Source organism: Canis aureus, chromosome 10 (genome assembly GCF_053574225.1).
Source record: "Canis aureus isolate CA01 chromosome 10, VMU_Caureus_v.1.0, whole genome shotgun sequence".
Taxonomy (NCBI): Eukaryota; Metazoa; Chordata; class Mammalia; order Carnivora; family Canidae; genus Canis; species Canis aureus.
In genome coordinates, this window is record NC_135620.1 from 24,517,204 (window position 1) to 24,534,479 (window position 17,276).

Here is a 17,276-nt window from a genome sequence, read left to right on the forward strand (position 1 = left end):
CAATTTTGTACATCTCACCTCTTGATTTTCTTCTCCCAAAGAGAGGAAATGTTCACCTCTGTGGGCAGCTGTCAAGCCAGTCCACACGTAGGGTAATGCCGGGGCTCTCAGCTTGTCTTTCTGATTCCCACATTATCCCAAACTGTCATCACTTCCCTGTCCTGGGGCCCAGCTCTCTCGAGTGCTTCTTTTCATAGTGTGAAACCAATAAATGGTTTCTGGACCTGGAAAATGAGGCTTTAATGGTTGAAGTTGGTGGCACAAGGCAAAGGGCTCAGGAGTTGGTTCTAGCTCTGCCACTTATTGGAATGTGATGCTGGCCAAGGCTCTTTGCTTTTCCAAGCCTCTGCTTCCTCATCTTGAAATGTGACAAATGATAATGGTCACCTGCCTTGAAATCATGTCTGTGGCAGCATCTAGGTAGGTGACCATGTCTTAAGCACCTATTGTGTGGAGTGTAGAGAGTGAACAATGAGGAGACATCTGCTGTGTGGAGGCAAGCCAAATGCCCACTTTCTAGGGCATCTGAAACAGGATCCAGAAAGAATGAGAAGTCATATTCCTCTCAGCCTTCGTCATTCCCACTCCCAGGGTAGCTCCCCTACTCCTCCTGGGCTTGGCAGAGCATTCAGGGCTGGCCCTCAGCTGAGAGGCAGGAGCAGGACACCTTGCGATGACCACAAAGGCAGGCCAGGGCTCAAGTGGAGTGGCCAGTGGTGCTGCTGGAGAGACACCCAGGCCTGAGGCAACCAGCACCATCTGCCCATGAGTGACAGAGGATAGAGGCCAGGCACCAATCAACCACTATTGGATTGGTCCAGCCTTCAGTTTGGACACAGTTCACAATCATCCATCCATCCATCCATCCATCCATCCATCCATCCATCCAACCCTTTATAGAACATCTACTGTGTGCCAGGCCTGGCACTGGATACTGGGGACAGCTGGGGTCTGGGCAGACTGGACCTGTCCGCTGAGCCCCACCCAGTCTGGCTATCTGGCCTAGCCCCAGTACCTCTGCCTTGCAGACACTCATCACTGCCGTGGGGCAGACAGCCTACATCGTGGCCTCCGTGCTCATCCTGCTCTTCCTCCTCATGTACATCTTCGCTATCTTGGGCTTCTGCCTGTTTGGAGTTCCAGACAAGGGTGACCCGAATAACTGGGGGAACCTGGCTGTGGCCTTCTTTACCCTCTTCAGCTTGGCCACGGTACTGTGTTTGGGAACAGTGGTGGGGGCAGAGGCCTTACAAAGGGAGAGCCAGCTGGGTGTGTGGACAGGCTGGGCCTCACATGGGGTCCTCCTCATGTTCAGATGCTTAGCTGGGCTGGGGAAATGGAAGGCTAGCCTCTCAGGAGAGGCCAGGGTCCTGCCCAGGGGTCCATTTCTCTCTCTAATCTTGTGACTCCCTAGAGCATTCCCATTTGTCCCACAGGGTTGTAAAACTTTAAAAGAGTTCTCAAAAGAGAACTCTTTTGGATTAAGTTTACTTTAGAAATGAAGCCCGTGTCACATAGGCTTTTTGGGACTAGGCTATCACAAATCCACCTAGAATCAAGCTGCAAAGCCCAAGTCTGGAAGGGTAGACTCTGAAATCTTTCCAAAGGAGGGCCTTGCAGAGAGACAATATAGTTCTTGGAAGGATGGGAGGCCTTTTGGAGAAGAGCCCCCAGGGCACCTTGGCCAGTAGTGTCTATATCCAGTGGCACCTTGCATCCCCAGCCATCATGTATGGACTGGAGTCCTTGGACAGTGGGTGAGGGGCTGATGTGAAGGCAAAGCCAGCTGCCTCCTCAGTGGGGCTGGGGCTGCTGTAGCACAGGTGAGGAGGAGGCCTGCCCCAATGAGCCTTGGCACTTGGCACACCCTGCCTTGCCCAAGCAGGTTGATGGCTGGACAGACCTGCAGGAGCAGTTGGACAGTCGGAACTTGCCTCTCAGCCGGACGTTCACCATCACCTTCATCTTGCTTGCCTCCTTCGTCTTCCTCAGTATGTTTGTGGGTGTAATGATCATTCACACTGAGGTGAGGCTGCCCTTGTGAGGCTAGGGGGTCAGCTTAGGTGTGGCAGGCAGAGCCATAGGCCAAGTGTCCAGGACGGGGTGGGGAGGTGATCAGGTGGGCCCTCCTGTCCCCAGCCCTGCTCTTCTTCCTGAGCCAGTGCATTTTCCTGTCTCGTGATGGTAGTCAGCAGGACAGGGGCTTGGGGAGTCACTGCAACTGCAGATGGCAGCTTGAGTTGAGGCTGGCCCTGTATGGGGTGGGGCTCCTCCTGCTGAGGAGCAATGCAAGGCTAGGGAAGAAGAAAGATGGGGGTAGGTGGGTGGGGAGGCAGTGAAAGCCTGTGTCTCACCTCCATCTTTCCACTCTCTAGGACTCCATTAAAAAGTTTGAGCGGGAGCTGATGCTGGAGAGACATGTGACACTCATGGAAGAGAAGCAGGTGATTGTAAGGCGGCAGCAGGAAGAGGTCAGCAAGCTGATGCAGATGCAGGTAGGCCATTTCCAGGCACATGGACCATCAGACCTGAAGGAGTGACCACAGAGAGGCCCTTGGGGCCAGTGTAGACAGCAGGTGGTGTTGGGCATCTCTGGTCTTAGGCCGGGCAGGTTCCAATGCTCTGTGTTTTCCACAGTTTGGCTTTATTCTCTATATTTTTGTATTTCTCTGGACCTCTTAGAGAGTTGAGAACTATAGTTACGGTTTCTCCCTTCTCCCTGGGCACAACTCCACTGCCAGGCCCACTGCCTGGAATGCTTTTGTGACTGAGGCTCCTTGATCACCAGGCAGCCCATAGGCCCCATTTACGGAGTTGAGTGAGGTCATGGAGGTCCTGATAGGTGCTCCTGGTTTTTCTAAAGTGGAGTGAGGATAAGCACACCAGGCTGGAGGTCTCCTGTCAAGCATGATACACCTGTGAAAGCTTGGGGAGGGAACATTCTTTTTTCAGCCTAAGCTCTCTGAGCTCCTCTTGCAGAGCCCTGGGTTCTCTGCTGGGGGGTCCTGAATCTCCACCCTTCCTCCCCTGTGCAGTCAGTGCATCACTCCTCAGACCCTTCTCTGAGCTAGAGACATCTGTCTGGATCATGCCCATTTGTCCAGGGCACAGTGAGAACACGCCCAGCCACACTTGGGCTCTCCCTGGGTCTTTTCCATGTCAGCTGTACTCACTTCAGTGATGGTGGCTTATGAGGCTATGGTGGTCAGGGGGATTGAGGCTTGGAAGGAGTCAGGGCGAACCCAAAAGTCAGCTCAGGCCTTTGCCTGGGCCCCTTGTGAAGGGTCCCCAGGTCTCTCTGCATCTTGGCTATTGCTTCTTCATTTCCATTGCCCTCTTTACGCTCCCTTCTCTAGAAAAACGCTGACTACAAAAGTTTTAGTGAGCTGGTGGAGAACTTCAAGAAGACCCTGCGACACACAGACCCCATGGTCTTGGATGATTTTGGCACCAGCCTGCCCTTCATCGATGTCTATTTGTCCACTCTGGACAACCAGGACACCACAGTCTACAAGTCAGTACCCACCCCGCTGCCCCTGGCCCCTTGGAAACCAGGCCTTTCCTAGTCCTGAGGTTTCCTTCAGGGTGGGGCCAAGTCAGGTGGTCTGGGAGAGCCAGGGGGCGGTGGCCGATGTGCAGGGTGGGTGAAGCGAGGTCCTTCTTGGGGGTGCAGGACTCTGTGTGCACAGGGGTGGCGCTGCAATATGGACAGGCCTGTGACCCAGAGGCATCTGTCCCCCTGCCCCTCCCCTGGTATCAAGGTGCTGGTCCCTTGGACTCTTCCAGCCCCTTTCTCACTGCCCCCTTTTGAGAAGTCAGAGGAAAGAGTGCTGCTTGGCAGGGCAGGAGCTGAGGCTCCTGGCCTGGTTCTGACACAACCTTCTTTTGGGACTCTGGGGAGGTCTCTGCCCCTTTCCCATCTGCCCCTTTCCCATCATGGGGGCTGATTCTATAAAAACAGTGTGTGGAGCTTTGAGTTGGCTGGGCTCAAGGCTATGCTACGTGTGCATCAGCTGGAGTTATACCTGGGCCATTACTGAACAGGAAGGGGAGGGGCATGAGTCACAGTGAGCTCTTGATGAAGGGAGGGAGAATGAAAGCAGGGTGGCTTCATGACAACAGCCCCCTGGAGGGCTTCATAGGCTGGAGGAACTCCAAGGAGGGGGTCAGGGAACATCCACTTGCGGCCTAAGAGTGGGGCCAGGCAGTGTCTGGTCACCTTCACACAATGTCACCAACCCCACACATGGGTTAAAATCACTTACTCTGGGGGCCACAGGCAGAGCAGCAGACCCAGATTTTAGCTGATCTGATCCAGTTCTATAGTCCCTGCTCTTCCCTGAACCCATACCTACCAGATGTGGTGAATCCACAGGTGCAAGCATGTGGGGGGTGGGGCTGGGGCGGCATGGAGTCCCCGCCCCGAGCCCAGGCCCCCTCTCCTCTGGCTCCTCTTCCAGGCTTCAGGAGCTGTACTACGAGATTGTACACGTGTTGAGCCTGATGCTTGAAGACCTGCCGCAGAAGAAGCAGTCCCAGTCCTCCGAAAAGGCTGATGAGAAGTAGAGGGGGCGTGGGCAGCCAGGCACTGAGGTGCCTCGCAGGTCGAGCCAGTCTCTTGTTCAACACAGGCTTTCTGAATTGCCCTCTCTGCAGTTACTTGGGATCATGGTATTTGCCTGCCACTGCGGGATGGGTCCGAGTAGGCACCCATGAAGTCTGATTGCTCCCCATTCCACATGATGCATTCAGGCCTGGGGAGTGGAGAGAGGGATGCTCAAGACTTGCCCTTGGCTAGAGGCCACATGCAAGGGTCATACTGGCTGTCTCATCCCTTGACCCCAGCAGCGAGGGCTCACTGGGTTCCTGGAGGACCCCAGACAAAGAAAGGCCTCCAGCAACCCCATAAGTGTGTATGGCTTCTTTGGGCTGGTATAACCACACTAATCTTGGAACCTCTTAAAGCTGGGCTCCTCTTTGTGGGTGCCTCACACCAGGGAAAGCAGTATTTCTATGTACCTACTCCCTTGGGGACCCCTCTTTTGAAGTTGACTTTGCTTTTTCTCTAGGCTCACAGTGGTCATGTTGCTGCAATGGGTGTGGTCATGACCAGTAGGACTGTATTGTGTGGGCATGGAGCTCACAGTAGCCTGGCCTGGGGCAGTGGCCCACCAGCAGTGCTGGGGCATCTCATATGGTGTCCACGGAGCAGCAGTATCAGGCCCTTTGGGCTGTTGCCCCTCCTATGGTTAATTAGGACTCTTCACTTAAAAGGTGACATTTTCTGTGTCATTCCTGGCCACGTGACTAGCAGGGTTGCCCCTGTCCTGGCACTACCTCGATCCAGCCATGATGGAATCTTCTGAAGGCATAGGAAGAGCAGGATTGGTTGAAATGACACCCCCACTGCCCCTCTGCTCCCATTTCTGTGGGCTGTTCTGGAGGTTCATCACTTTAGCAGTGCCCTGTCTGACAGTGGGAGGAGTATGTTCTGGGTGGAGCTGGGGTAGGACACTGGCATCTATAGTTGAGGGGAACAAAGCCCCAGACCCATAGTGGGGAGTCAGGTCAGCAGAAAACACATGGGGTAAGACAGAGCAGCAGGACGAAGAATCCCTGTGTGGACCCATGGTCTCCCACTATGGGTGACAGCGCCTTCAAGGCCTTGGGACAAGGGCACATGGAAACCTTTCCTCATGGTTTTGTTCATACATCCGACTCCTCCTTACTGAGCTGTGCTGGGTCCTGGGGGTACTGTAATGAGAAACCCACAGTCCAATTCTGGTTCTCTTGGGGCCCTCGGTTATGCGGAGGAGGCAGTAATCCAGCCAGACTGGAGGAGAGATTTTCCCTGAGGAAGTGACGGTTTTTTGAATGCAGAGAGCACATGTCTTCTAAGATACTCAGGTTGTTGGCATTTGCAAATGTTCACACTCTCAGGGCCAAATTGAAAATCGTGTAAAAGTGCGAAGAAGGCTTGCTCTGGAGGGTGAGACCCATCACCATGCTATAGGGGAGCCCTCTGAGGGCAGGGGCTGTAGCCTCGCTGTTTCCTGAGGCGCAGAAGAGCTTATGCCAGTGCATTGGAGGGCTCTGGTTCAGGCCTGAGGCAAAGCAGACATTGCCGCTGCCCGCCCTGCTGTGCACACTGTTGGCATGCTGTGTGCCTACATTGCTCAGGAGAATATGAAAACACATTCTCCTGCTCTCACCAGGAATCCTGAGAGTCGCCCTAGGTCCCTGGATGTGAACAAAAGATTAAAAAATCAGCCTCAGGGAGGTAAGTCGGAAAGTGCTACGGTTCTGGAATGTAGAGGTCAGGATTCTGTAATTGGGTGACCTCAGGCAAGGTGCTAGATCTTCTGAAAATTCAGCTATTTCCTCTGAGAAATGGGCTGATAAAATGGACCCACTTCTAAGGATCAAATGAAACATGTGTGAGGCTGTGAGGAAAGCTGTGGTCAGCTGTGGCCTGTGCTGCTTTGCTGTCAGCTCTGCCTCTGCTGGGTGGCCAGCTGCAGTGGGCCGTGCTGGTCAGGGGCAGAGAAGCACGGGGCCAACACCAGGGTGGTGCCCAGAGCAGGGAGCAGAGGTCAGGAACCTGTGTTGGGGGTGGGCGGTGAAGGGGTCTCTACGGGGAGCTGGCATGGAATGGGCAGATGGCGCAGGACCTGGAAGGCCTGTGTCCCTGCAGGGGAGTCCCAGGCACAGGACTCTGGGCTGCGGTGTGCCGGGGCGAGCCGCCTTTAAGGGCACAAGTAGAAGGCTGTCACAGAGCAGAGAGCCGGGAGAGGGTGACGTGTGGAGGGCTGGCCCAGCACCGCTGCCAGAACAAGCCAGCGGATATTTGGCGCAAAGTCCCAAAGCAGCATTTCTGTTTGGCTCTATTCGTCTGCAGAGCAAACACTGGCAGATTGGAATTCCCACTTGGGTCCTCACCAATTCAAACAGGCTTGGCCACGACTTTCAATTGATTTGCTTGGGGCAGAAGTGCTCTGCCTGCCCAGGCCTGGCAGTGGAAAGCAGGACCCTCCTCACCAACCCCCAGCCTTCAGATCCAGCAGAGCTGTCCCCAGATGGCTCGTTCATCTGCATTCTGCCAGCCTGGTGGTTTGGTAGCTGCCTTGGAATGCTGGGGACCTGGGGCTTGAGTCTTTTGGTCACACTCAGGTCCTCCCCTAGCTCCTGTGGGAAGGATCTAGAATCCAAGGCTGGAGGTGTTTGGAAGGTGGCCGGATTTTTTTTTTTTTTTAAACTGCTTGTTGATTCCACAGCAGGAAGCAGTCCCTATATTATGGAGATCCGGGCAGTGAGTGAGAATATAAACTCTCTTCTATTTATTCCAACAGCCCTTAGAAATCTTATGGAGATGCTAGAAACTGCACACCTTGTGTTTTCTTCAAATGTGGATGAGACAGGACCCCTCCTAATTTAAAAGGCCCTTTACCCAGTCACACTCCACTCTCAGTGGTCTCTCTCCCTGCTTTGGTCTCTGTGCCTGGCCCCAGGTTGCCTAGGCCTGTTTGCTTGGTTCACAGGCTCTCAAGAGAGAGGATGGCTCTGAATTTCTAAGTAGACTACCCAGAAGGGAGAGCAATGACTGCTAGTTCTAGTCCCAGGGCTTGGGAAATGATGAGAAAGGGGACCCCATGTGACCGAGACAGATTTATCCACATGTGACTGCCCCGCTCTTCCCCATGTTCTGCTACCCGGAGCTCTGCTGGTCAGCCCCACCCCTCACCATTGTTGAGTTCTGTCTGTGACTTTACTATAGACTCTAGGTGACAAAGTGCTGGGGGGTTGGGCGAGAGCCAGGACTAGACAGGGAAGGGAAGAGAATTGTTGAGCTTGAATGCTTTCTTAATTGGTGCTTTCTAGGTCTCTTCTCCGTGATGGAGAATCAGGGTAAAGGGTGAACAGAGAGCAGGTGAAGAGACCAGTCAGATTACGGTGGATCTACACCAACAGGAACTGGGACAGGGAGGGAAGAAGAAAGCAAAAGCCGAGGACCAAGAGTCAGAGACTTTTAAGCAGAGGTTCTGACCCAGCTGGAGTGTGAGGCTTGCAAAGGGGAGAAATGGACATGACAGGTGTCCTTGAAGGGGGTGGGAACTGGATCCTCACTGATGTCCTCTGAGAGAGGCAGGTCATGCTTGGGATCATTCTAGGATGACTTTTGGTTGCTAACTGTGCCCTTTACAAATGGAACCCCCTGAATAGATTTGACCATGTGGAATCTGGATTATATTTGGCCAAAAGATCATTCTGTCTAATAGAGACCTCTCAAGCTAAAATTGGGAAATGTTAAAGAGGGCTTTGCAAACCACTGCCTGAATCCCCAGCTGGGCTCAGAAGCCTCTAGGTGAAGTGGCCCTGGGGGTGGTGGTACCACATGTGGCTGGATTTTTGCGAAGTGAAACCAAAGTCTGAAAACAAAGTGTGGAAGAAGCCAAAGAGATATGAAGAGTCCATTCTAGAACTCTTGGGAAACTGGACTGACCCTAGCCTCTGTAAACCAGTGACGGGACAATGATGTTCTCACAACAGAGGCACCCCATTGCCCCACAGTTCAGCACACATAGCCCTTGACTCCCTCCTTCCCCAGCAGGACCTTGATGCCTACTTGGTGGTTTGGGATAAAAAGTGCTCTTCATAAAAAGGCCTCCAGAGGAGGAGGCATCCAATCAGGCTTCGGGCCCAGGCTCTGAAGGTATAGCCCATTCTCTTTGTTGACAGTGGAAACAACGCCTTCTATTCTGTTTTTTCGGCATTTGTGTTTACAAGATACTTTCATATACATGATTTGAGACTTGTTGCAACACTTAGGTATTTTTGTTATTCCCATTAAACTGGTAAAACTGAGGTTCAGAAAGGTGATGGAAACCACTCCCTGCCCCAAGTCTGTACAACTACGGAGGAAGAACCAGGATTCACAGCCGTGCAAGTCTGGCGCGTGTGCCCTTCTCCTATGAAGCTGTGCACCAATCTTCTAAGGAAGATTTTATAAGTGGGTAAGCAGGCACTCACAGGGACCATCACTTGGCCAGGATTGTCATTAAAGGGCAAAATGCAGGCTACACACATACCCTCTGCTCTACAGCCTCACAGTGACCTTGATCTTTCTTTTCAAAGCTATTTTTTGAATTTTAAGATTCAAGCCATGATTGCCTTCAGAGCAGGGCCCGATTCTGAAGTCTGCTGGCCCAGTGTCCCCTGGGTTGGCCCTGGGAGCCTCAGAGATGGAGAGGAAGGCAAGAAGCAGTCGGTGTGCATGAAAGGGTTGTGACTATTGCGCCTAATCAGGAAATTACAGCCTGGGCAGCAGAGGGTTTGGCTTAGAAGTCACCCTTCCCTGGGTTTCAGTGAAGTCTGCCCACATGAAGGCTTGGCCAGCAGAGGGGATGTGCCAAGCAGGAGTGAACTTGGCAGGTGGGATGAGCCAGCCTTGTCAGTACTTTGTAGAGCAGACCCAGCCGTTTCTGTACCCAGAAGGTTGGCCTTGGGTGGTGACCTTGAGGTCTGTTTTTTTCTGGCTCTCTGCCTGCCCCTGTACCCACAGATAATTCATGAGCAAGGGTAGAAGCTGTCGGCACCCAAAGGGGGCACTCTGTGAGTCTCTTGGCTCGAGTAGGTGGCTTTGCCCATGACCCTTGAATGAGTGTGCAGAAAAGGAATGAAAGTTGGCAGGTGGGAAAAGCCAGTCACAGAACTGTACATACATGACACCATCTGTATTTTGTTTTGAAAAGGAGAAATAAAACCACATATACAAAGTGGCAATGCAATATTTGTTCTCTTCCAGGTGGCAAAGATAATACACAAAACCTAGTATTGGCCAGTATATGGAGAATGAGCCCCCTTGTCCACTTCTGGCCGTGCCCATAGGTGTGGCTTTCTCCTACGGCAACGCAGGTTGGATTTTTATGTGCGTGTTCCCATGGCTCAATAGTTCTGCTCTTGAAATTACCCCAAGGTGCCAAATGACTAGTGCACAGAGATGCATGGATAAGGATGTTACTGTGGCCTGTTATAATAGAGAGACAGTGGAAGAAAACAAGAAGTTGGAGTGCCTGGGTGGTTCAGTGGTTGAGCATCTGCCTTTGGCTCCAGGGGTGATCCCGGGATCAAGTTCCTCATCAAGTTCCCTGCGGGGAGCCTGCTTCTCCTTCTGCCTATGTCTCTGCCTCTCTCTGTGTCTCTCGTGAATAAATAAATAAAACCTTAAAAAAAAAAAAAAAAGAAAGGAAAACAGGAAGTTACTTAAATGCCCACTGGTGAGGATGCTGGTTAAGTTCTTATGAATCTGTATATGTGGCTCTTAAAAATAGTGATTTTTTTAATAAGAATAGATGTTCTTGATCTCATACTGAGTGAAAAAAGTGGCTTCTTGAGCAACGCATGACAGGATATCCTGTATGTAACAGTGTGTGCACATATATGATGTATGTGTACCTACACACATATGTAGATAGAGGGATATCTGGGAGGACATCGCTCATGGTGGTTTAGTTTGTCCTCACACTTTTCTGAACTTACAAAAAAATTTAAAAATATTTTATTTAGGGGATCCCTGGGTGGCTTAGCAGTTTGGTGCTTGCCTTTGGCCCAGGGTGTGATCCTGGGGTCCTGGGATCGAGTCCCACATCGGGCTCCCTATATGGAGCCTGCTTCTTCTTCTGCCTGTGTCTCTGCCTTTCTCTCTTTGTCTCTCATGAATAAATAAATAAAATCCTTTAAAAATATTTTTTATTTATTATTTGGGAGAGAGAGAGCAAAAGAGCATGTGAGCCAGGGGAGGGGCAGAGGCAGAGGGAGAGGGAAAAGCAGACTCCCTGCTCAGCATGACGCGGGGCTCGATCCCAGGACCCCAAAATCATGACCTGAGCCGAAGGCAGATGCTCAACTGACTGAGCCACCTAGGTGCCCCAGAACTTTAAGAATCTTAAGAATGAATATGTATGCTATAATCAGGGAAAATCACACAATTTTCACCTTGAACGAAATGTTAAGCTGGGTGGGGAGGGTGTGCACATGTACCCACACCTGTGACATGTAGAAGGGCATTCCATGCAGAAGGAACCCCATGCACAAAGGAATGATGGTAGAGCTATAGAGGGCTTAGCAAATGTGACCACAGTGTATGGGGTGTGGGGGTGGGGGTGTTGTGGGACTGGGGAAGTAGTTTGGAGCCAGATCCTGAGGAACTTGAGTGTTCAGCTTGGCAACCTGGAAGCAGGGCAGTAACCTGGCCAGATTGGATTCCTGCCACCCAGGAGAGGCCTCACTCCCCTCGCTTGGCACGTAGGACTTCCCCAATCTCTTTCCCCCTTCCTCTCCCCAAACCTCCCATGCTCCCTTTGCCAGGACTCAGTCTGTACTCCTCCACTCTTGCACACTCATTCCAGTCCTATTTGTCCTTTGAGGCTCAGGGCCAGGCTCTCTCTCACAGGAAGCCCTCCCAGATTGCTCTCGCCGTTGGCCTTTTGTACCTGACCTTCAACTCAGACCCACAGGTACTTCCTCTCTCAGTCCCAGTGGGTGAGGGTGGTGGCCTGGGAGTCTTGTCCTAACACCTGGATGCCAGTGATGGATTGCCTGAGTTATGCCAGCTTTTGAGTCCTGGGGGATAGAGGAGGAGTGGGCAGTACAGACCTAGGAGCGAGCTGAAGCTGGTGTCACAGGCATGGTGGCAAACACTCTGCCTTTTCATCACTCTCCCCATTTTGCAGGTGAGGAGAGGGGGCTTGGAGAGGCGGATGTGGCACTAGAGTGGCGGTGCTGAGACTTGAACCTGTCTCACTCCAGAGCCCATACTCTCAATCTCTGTGATGTGCTTGTGTTGGGCCCTCACACTCCCTGGACGTCAGCTGAGCTGAGGCAGAGGAAGGACCATCCTGTGCCTGGCCACCCCAGGCCCAGTGGACATGGACATCAGGGTGGAAAGGCGATGCCATGTCACTCAGGTGGTAGCTCCTGACCCAGTGGAGGATCTGGGGTGTTGCAGTAGCCCTTCTAAGGCCTCGTGGGTGTTGTCATCCCCAGTGAAATAAAGCAGGCTGCTTCCCTTAGGGCGGGCTGGCAGGGCCACCATGGTGGAGGACGGGGTAGAGGGGCGGGAGACCGAGCTGGTGGAAAGTCTCCAACCATAGGTGGTCAGTGAGAGGAGAGAGCCTACCCCAGAACCTTCCATACTGGTCACATCCAGGGTCTCTTCAAACCCTGACATCGAAGCCCACGAGGCAAGCAGGCAGGCCCAGCGCCTGTTTGACAGAGGGGGACACTCAGGGTCCATTGAAGGGAAGGCCAGGCCCCAGAGAGGAGGAAAGCCCAGTCCAGGGCTGGAAGCCGGGGGGGCCCAGGCCTCCCCCAGGCACCCGGACCAGCTGCAGCTCTGCTAGTATCCTTCTTTTGTTGGGCTGGGTCAGTCTCTGTGGCCTTGGGGTGGGGGTGGCCAGGGGTGACCTCAGCAGCCCCACCCTGGGGTCCGGACTGTGGGAGAGTCAAGGAGCTTTGGAAGTGTTGGCATGAAGCTCTGGAGAAGCTAGGCATTCACCATGGATAGTGTATGCCTTGGTGACTCCAAAGGAGTGGCAGCTTTGGGGATGGAGGAGGGGTCCTGGGCCACACTGTGTGTATGTGTGTGTGTGTGTGGGGGGTGTTTCATGTAAATCTATCCTTTATTAGATTGCGTTTATCCGCCGGGACAGAGAGGTATGTGCATGAAAAGGCTGGAGTAAGGGTGGGGATAAGCATCCATCCCAGTGTGTCCTGGAAGGTTCCCAGATAGGCCACAGGCGGGAACAGTTTGGGGAAACCTTCACTGGGCCCTGCCACAGCCTGGCAAGCAGCAAAGTGGCCGGCTGCTTTGTGGCTACAGTGTCTTGGAGAGTTTGCCAAGCACTTTCCGTGAAGTCACTGGGACGTTAAGCCCTTGGTTCAATTAAATGGGTTAATATGCTTTGTCTGATTCTGATGGATCATAATAATATAATGTGATAATAGCAATAATGGTGCTATTAGCTGTGGTTATTACACGTGCCCGCACTGTCCCAGGCACGAGGGGAAGGTGCAGCACACATTCCCGCACACTCAGGCCTCATTTTCCTCTCGTAAAACCCCATTCTTCAAAGCTTCCCCCGCCCCACTCCCTATATCCATTTTCAGGACAAATTACCAACACTTAAAAAAAATTGGCCCATTTTGTGTGAAAGCCAAGTCCAAATTACTGTTACTCTCCCCCTTTCTGTTTTGAAATTTAAAAATGAGGAGGGGGCAGGGGGCTGAGGGAGCTGAGAGAGGTGGAGAGGAGGGAGAAGGGGAAAGGGGGGAAAATGTATGAACGGAGAAGAAAAAAACAAGCCTTCTTGTTTAAGTAAAAATGTATTTCTGGAATGATGTTTTAGTTTACTCAGGCAGAAAAATTAGAAATGGTGTGCTTATTAAGCAGGCTAAGTAAGCATGACTATTTTTAGTAGTGTAGTAAAACCTTGGTAATTTGGACCTCTTTAATAAAGATTCCATGATCATGCTGGCTGGCAGGCACACCCTGTGTGCATATGTGTGCGTGTGTGTGTGTGTGTGTGTGTGTGTGCAGTCAAGGTAGGAGTGCACAGAGGTTGCTGAGTTGGAGGACCTGTGGTGGGGGACCAAGGGGGCCAGCAAGGGACACATGGGACAAGGATGGACTCCCTGCCTACAATAGCCATTTTTAAACCCTGACACCCCCCCCTTTTGCTTAGCCAAAAAAAAAAAAAAAAAAAAGAGAGAGAGAGAGAGAGAGAGAGAGAGTTACAAATTATTATTCTCTCCAAACATTCCTCTTGGCACCTATTAATTTGGCCTCCATTTAAAGAAGAATGTATTTGAAAGCAAAAATTTCATTTCTCTAAGAATCTGACAGTAAAGGTTTACCTGATACTTGTCACACTGGCCCCCAAATGAGGCTGAATCCTGAGGGTTGACATGTCATTCCAGGCCAGTGATGACTGACCCCATTGGAGTGAGGACAGGGACCCATGGGCATGTCACTCCCTGTCCTGCTGATAGATCACAGGTCTTTGTATTTTTAAAGTAATCTTCATTGTTTCATGTCACATTACAAAAGTAACTCATGCTTAGTGCAAGACGCTTGGAAAGGACAAATGAAAGAAAAATCCCTCATTTCCCACCACCTCAAAGTGGCTAGTGTTAACATTTTCTGCACATCCAGGAATTTCCCTCTGCATATATAAGAGCAAAAACGATATGGTGCTTATATACTGTTTTATAGCCTGTCTTGTTTAGTTTTCTTTCTTTTGTTTTAAGATTTTATTTATTTATTCATGAGAGACACACTGAGAGAGGCAGAGACACAGTCAGAGGGAGAAGCAGGCTCCACTCAGGGAGCCTGATGCAGGACTTGATCCCGGGACTCTAGGATCACAACCTGAGCTGAAGGCAGACATTTAACTGACTGAGGCCACCTAGGCGTCCCTCTGTTTTAACCTTTTAAAAGTATATTGTTCAGTGGCGTTAACTACATTCACATTGTTGTGCAACCATCACCACTATCCATCTGCAGAACACTTCATTATCCCAAAATGAAGCTCTGTACCCATTAAGCCATGACCATTCCACCTCCCTGGTCACCGTTTTCCTATTTTCTGTCTGCATAAATTTGCCTTCTCCAGTTATCTCAGATAAGCAGAATCACAGTAGTTGTCCTTTTGTGTCTGGCTTATTTCACTTTAGGATAATTTTTTCAGGATTTGTCCATGTTGTAGCAGGTGTCAGAATATCTTGTCTTAAGGCTGAATAGTATTCCATTGTATGCATAGACCCCATTTTGTTTATTCATCATCTGATGGACAGGTTGGGTGGCTCCCACGTTTTGGGACTGTGAATAATGCTGCAATGAGCGTGGGTGTACAAGTATTTTTTTTTTGAGTTTTTGCTTTTGTTTCTTTTGGGTAAATACCCAGAAGTAGAATCGCTAGATCATATGATAATTCTATGTCTAATTTTTTGAGGAACTGCCATACTGTTTTCTAGGGCACCTGTACCATTTATGTTCCTACCATGGGTGCATAAGAGTTCCAGTTTTTCTACATTCTTGCCAACACTTGATATTTTGTTTTATTCCTAATGGATGTGTGGCAGTATCTCACTGTGGTTTTGATTTGCATATACCGAATGAGTAGTGATGCTGAGCATCTTTTCATGTGTTTATTGGCCATGTGTCTGTCTTCTCTGGGGAGATGTCCATTCAAATCCTTTGCCCATTTTTGAATTGGGTGGTTTGTTTTTTGTCGATTCACTTTTTTTTTTTTTTTTAAAAAAGGTTTATTTATTTGAGAGAGAGAGAGAGAAAGCAGGAGGAGGGTCAGAGAGAGGGAGAAAGAAAATCCCAAGCAGACACCATGCTGAGTGCAGAGCCCCTTGCAGAGCCCCTTGCAGGGTTCAATGTGGGGCTCCATCTGAGGGCACCAAGATCGGGACCTGAGCCGCAACCAGGATTCAGATGCTTAACCAGCTGCACCACCCAGGTGCCCCTGTTGATTCACCTTTAAAAGCAGTGCCCAGAGCTGCCTGTGCTGAGAGCAAGGAGTAAGTGTGTGTGGAGGAAGGAAAGAAGCAAGAGAGAGGCTAGAAAGGAGCAGGGGGAGGGAGAAAGGGCCGAGATAGTTTTGTGGAGTGAGGGGGAAGGGAAGGCAGGCCCTCAGTTCCTTTATTCAGCAGGTGTTTATCCAGTGTGACTGGGTGCAGACACTTCTCCAGGTGCCGCTGTGCACACCTGTCCGCCTCTGCGTGCTGACTCTCCATGACTGCAGCCTCCCCGCCTAGCTGCCAGTGCCCTACCTCTGGGAGGCTGTGTCCACACTAGACAGGGCTGTTGGTTCTGTGGTCAGGCTGGGACCTGCGTCCCTGAAAGCTGTGTGCCCTTGGACAGGTTACATGACGTGCCTGAGCCTCAGCGTCCTCATCTATAAAATGAGACATAAGAGAAATAGGAGCGCCTGGTGGCTCAGTCAGTTAAGTAGCTACTTTCGGCTCAGGGTCTTGGGATTGAGCCCCGCCTCCATTGGGCTCTCTGCTCAGTGGGGAGTTTGCTTCTCTCTCTCCCTCTGCCCCTCCCTCCCTCTCGTTCTCTCTCTCTCTCAAAGAAATAAAATCTTTTTTTAAAAAAAGAGAGAGAAAATATGTATGGTGCACAGCAGGGGCTAGTGCAGAGTGAGATGTGGCCACATGATGGAGACAGCCAGAGCCAGCTCCCCCACCCCAATCGCTTTTGACCTGTTCCTCTGCCCCAGGTCACAGCACCCCCTCCCCTCCCACCAGCCTGGCTGGGCTCTGGTGGCTGGCTGAGTCTCTTGAAGTTCCTATAGCAACACAGTAGGTAGACACCTGCTCTGGGCAACACCAGCTACACAGGAGTGTGAGGAGTGGGGTTTTGTGGTGAGGGGGCAAGGAGGCAGGCCAGCAAGGGCTGGGTGGAAGCCTGGGAGGGCTTCCTGAGGAAGGCCAACTGGAAGCAGGCATCTAGGAAATGAGAGGTTTGTAGTACTGAAGGAGACAGGAGTTTGGATTTGATGGTTGATACTCCAGCCTTCGCCAGCCAGAGAGTTTCCTTGTGCCCTCACCTGCCCACACCATTCTGCTGCCCTCATCCCAGGGCTGTCTCAGGCTCCCTGTCACCTGTGCCCTCTGTTGCCCTCCCTCCAGAGCCAAGTGAGCTTAGTGGAGGCAAATGCTGGGGGCCTGGTGCCTTTCTTTCTCTCCCAGAGCACACCTGAGCCCAGCTTTTTATTAGGAATTGAAATGGATTATAACTGTTTACCCTTCCCCTGATCCCCTGCTGCCCAGTACAAATGTCAAGAGAGTGTACAGTGCAGTGGAGGGGGACCATGGACCTGGATCAGAGGGCTGGATTGTGGGTCCCACCTGTGTCTCATTCAGTGTGGCATCACAGGCGAGCTGTTGCTTCTCTCTGAGCCTCAGTGTCTTTCCCTGTGAGGAGAAGGAGCCCCTCCCTCCCCTGAGGAGTGAGCCTGTAATTGTTATCTAGTGCTTCGTGGGGCCTGGACTCAGGGCCTGATGTCAGCTATCAGTAAGACGATAGAGCACAAATGAAGCGTCCAGGCCTCTCTGTCCCATGTTGCAGGGACCCCTTAGTGGAGAATTCTGGGCTGAAGGTCCCCTCTGCTCCCCTGGCTCATCTCTCAGAGTCCTGACTGCCTGTGTGCCTCTCCTCAGGCCCAGTGGACAGCAGGGATTGGGCCCTGTTCCTCCAGGCCTTC

At 51.5% G+C, this 17,276-nt stretch overlaps 1 protein-coding gene across 5 annotated transcripts in view; it reads left to right on the plus strand.

Annotated features, from left to right (window-relative positions):
- CATSPER3 (cation channel sperm associated 3) overlaps window positions 1–9,776 on the plus strand; it is a 40,623-nt gene extending 30,847 nt beyond the window's left edge. For 3 of the 5 annotated variants that reach the window (XM_077911729.1, XM_077911727.1, XM_077911728.1), the window contains 5 exons: window positions 1,029–1,211; window positions 1,886–2,026; window positions 2,376–2,495; window positions 3,357–3,514; window positions 4,461–9,776. In XM_077911729.1, coding sequence (XP_077767855.1) covers window positions 1,029–1,211; window positions 1,886–2,026; window positions 2,376–2,495; window positions 3,357–3,514; window positions 4,461–4,566 — 708 coding nt within the window. In that variant the 3' untranslated portion in view covers window positions 4,567–9,776. The remainder of the gene's footprint in view (window positions 1–1,028; window positions 1,212–1,885; window positions 2,027–2,375; window positions 2,496–3,356; window positions 3,515–4,460) is intronic. The other 2 variants (XR_013387687.1, XM_077911730.1) reach the window with 2 other exon arrangements.
- Window positions 9,777–17,276: the final 7,500 nt, after the last annotated feature.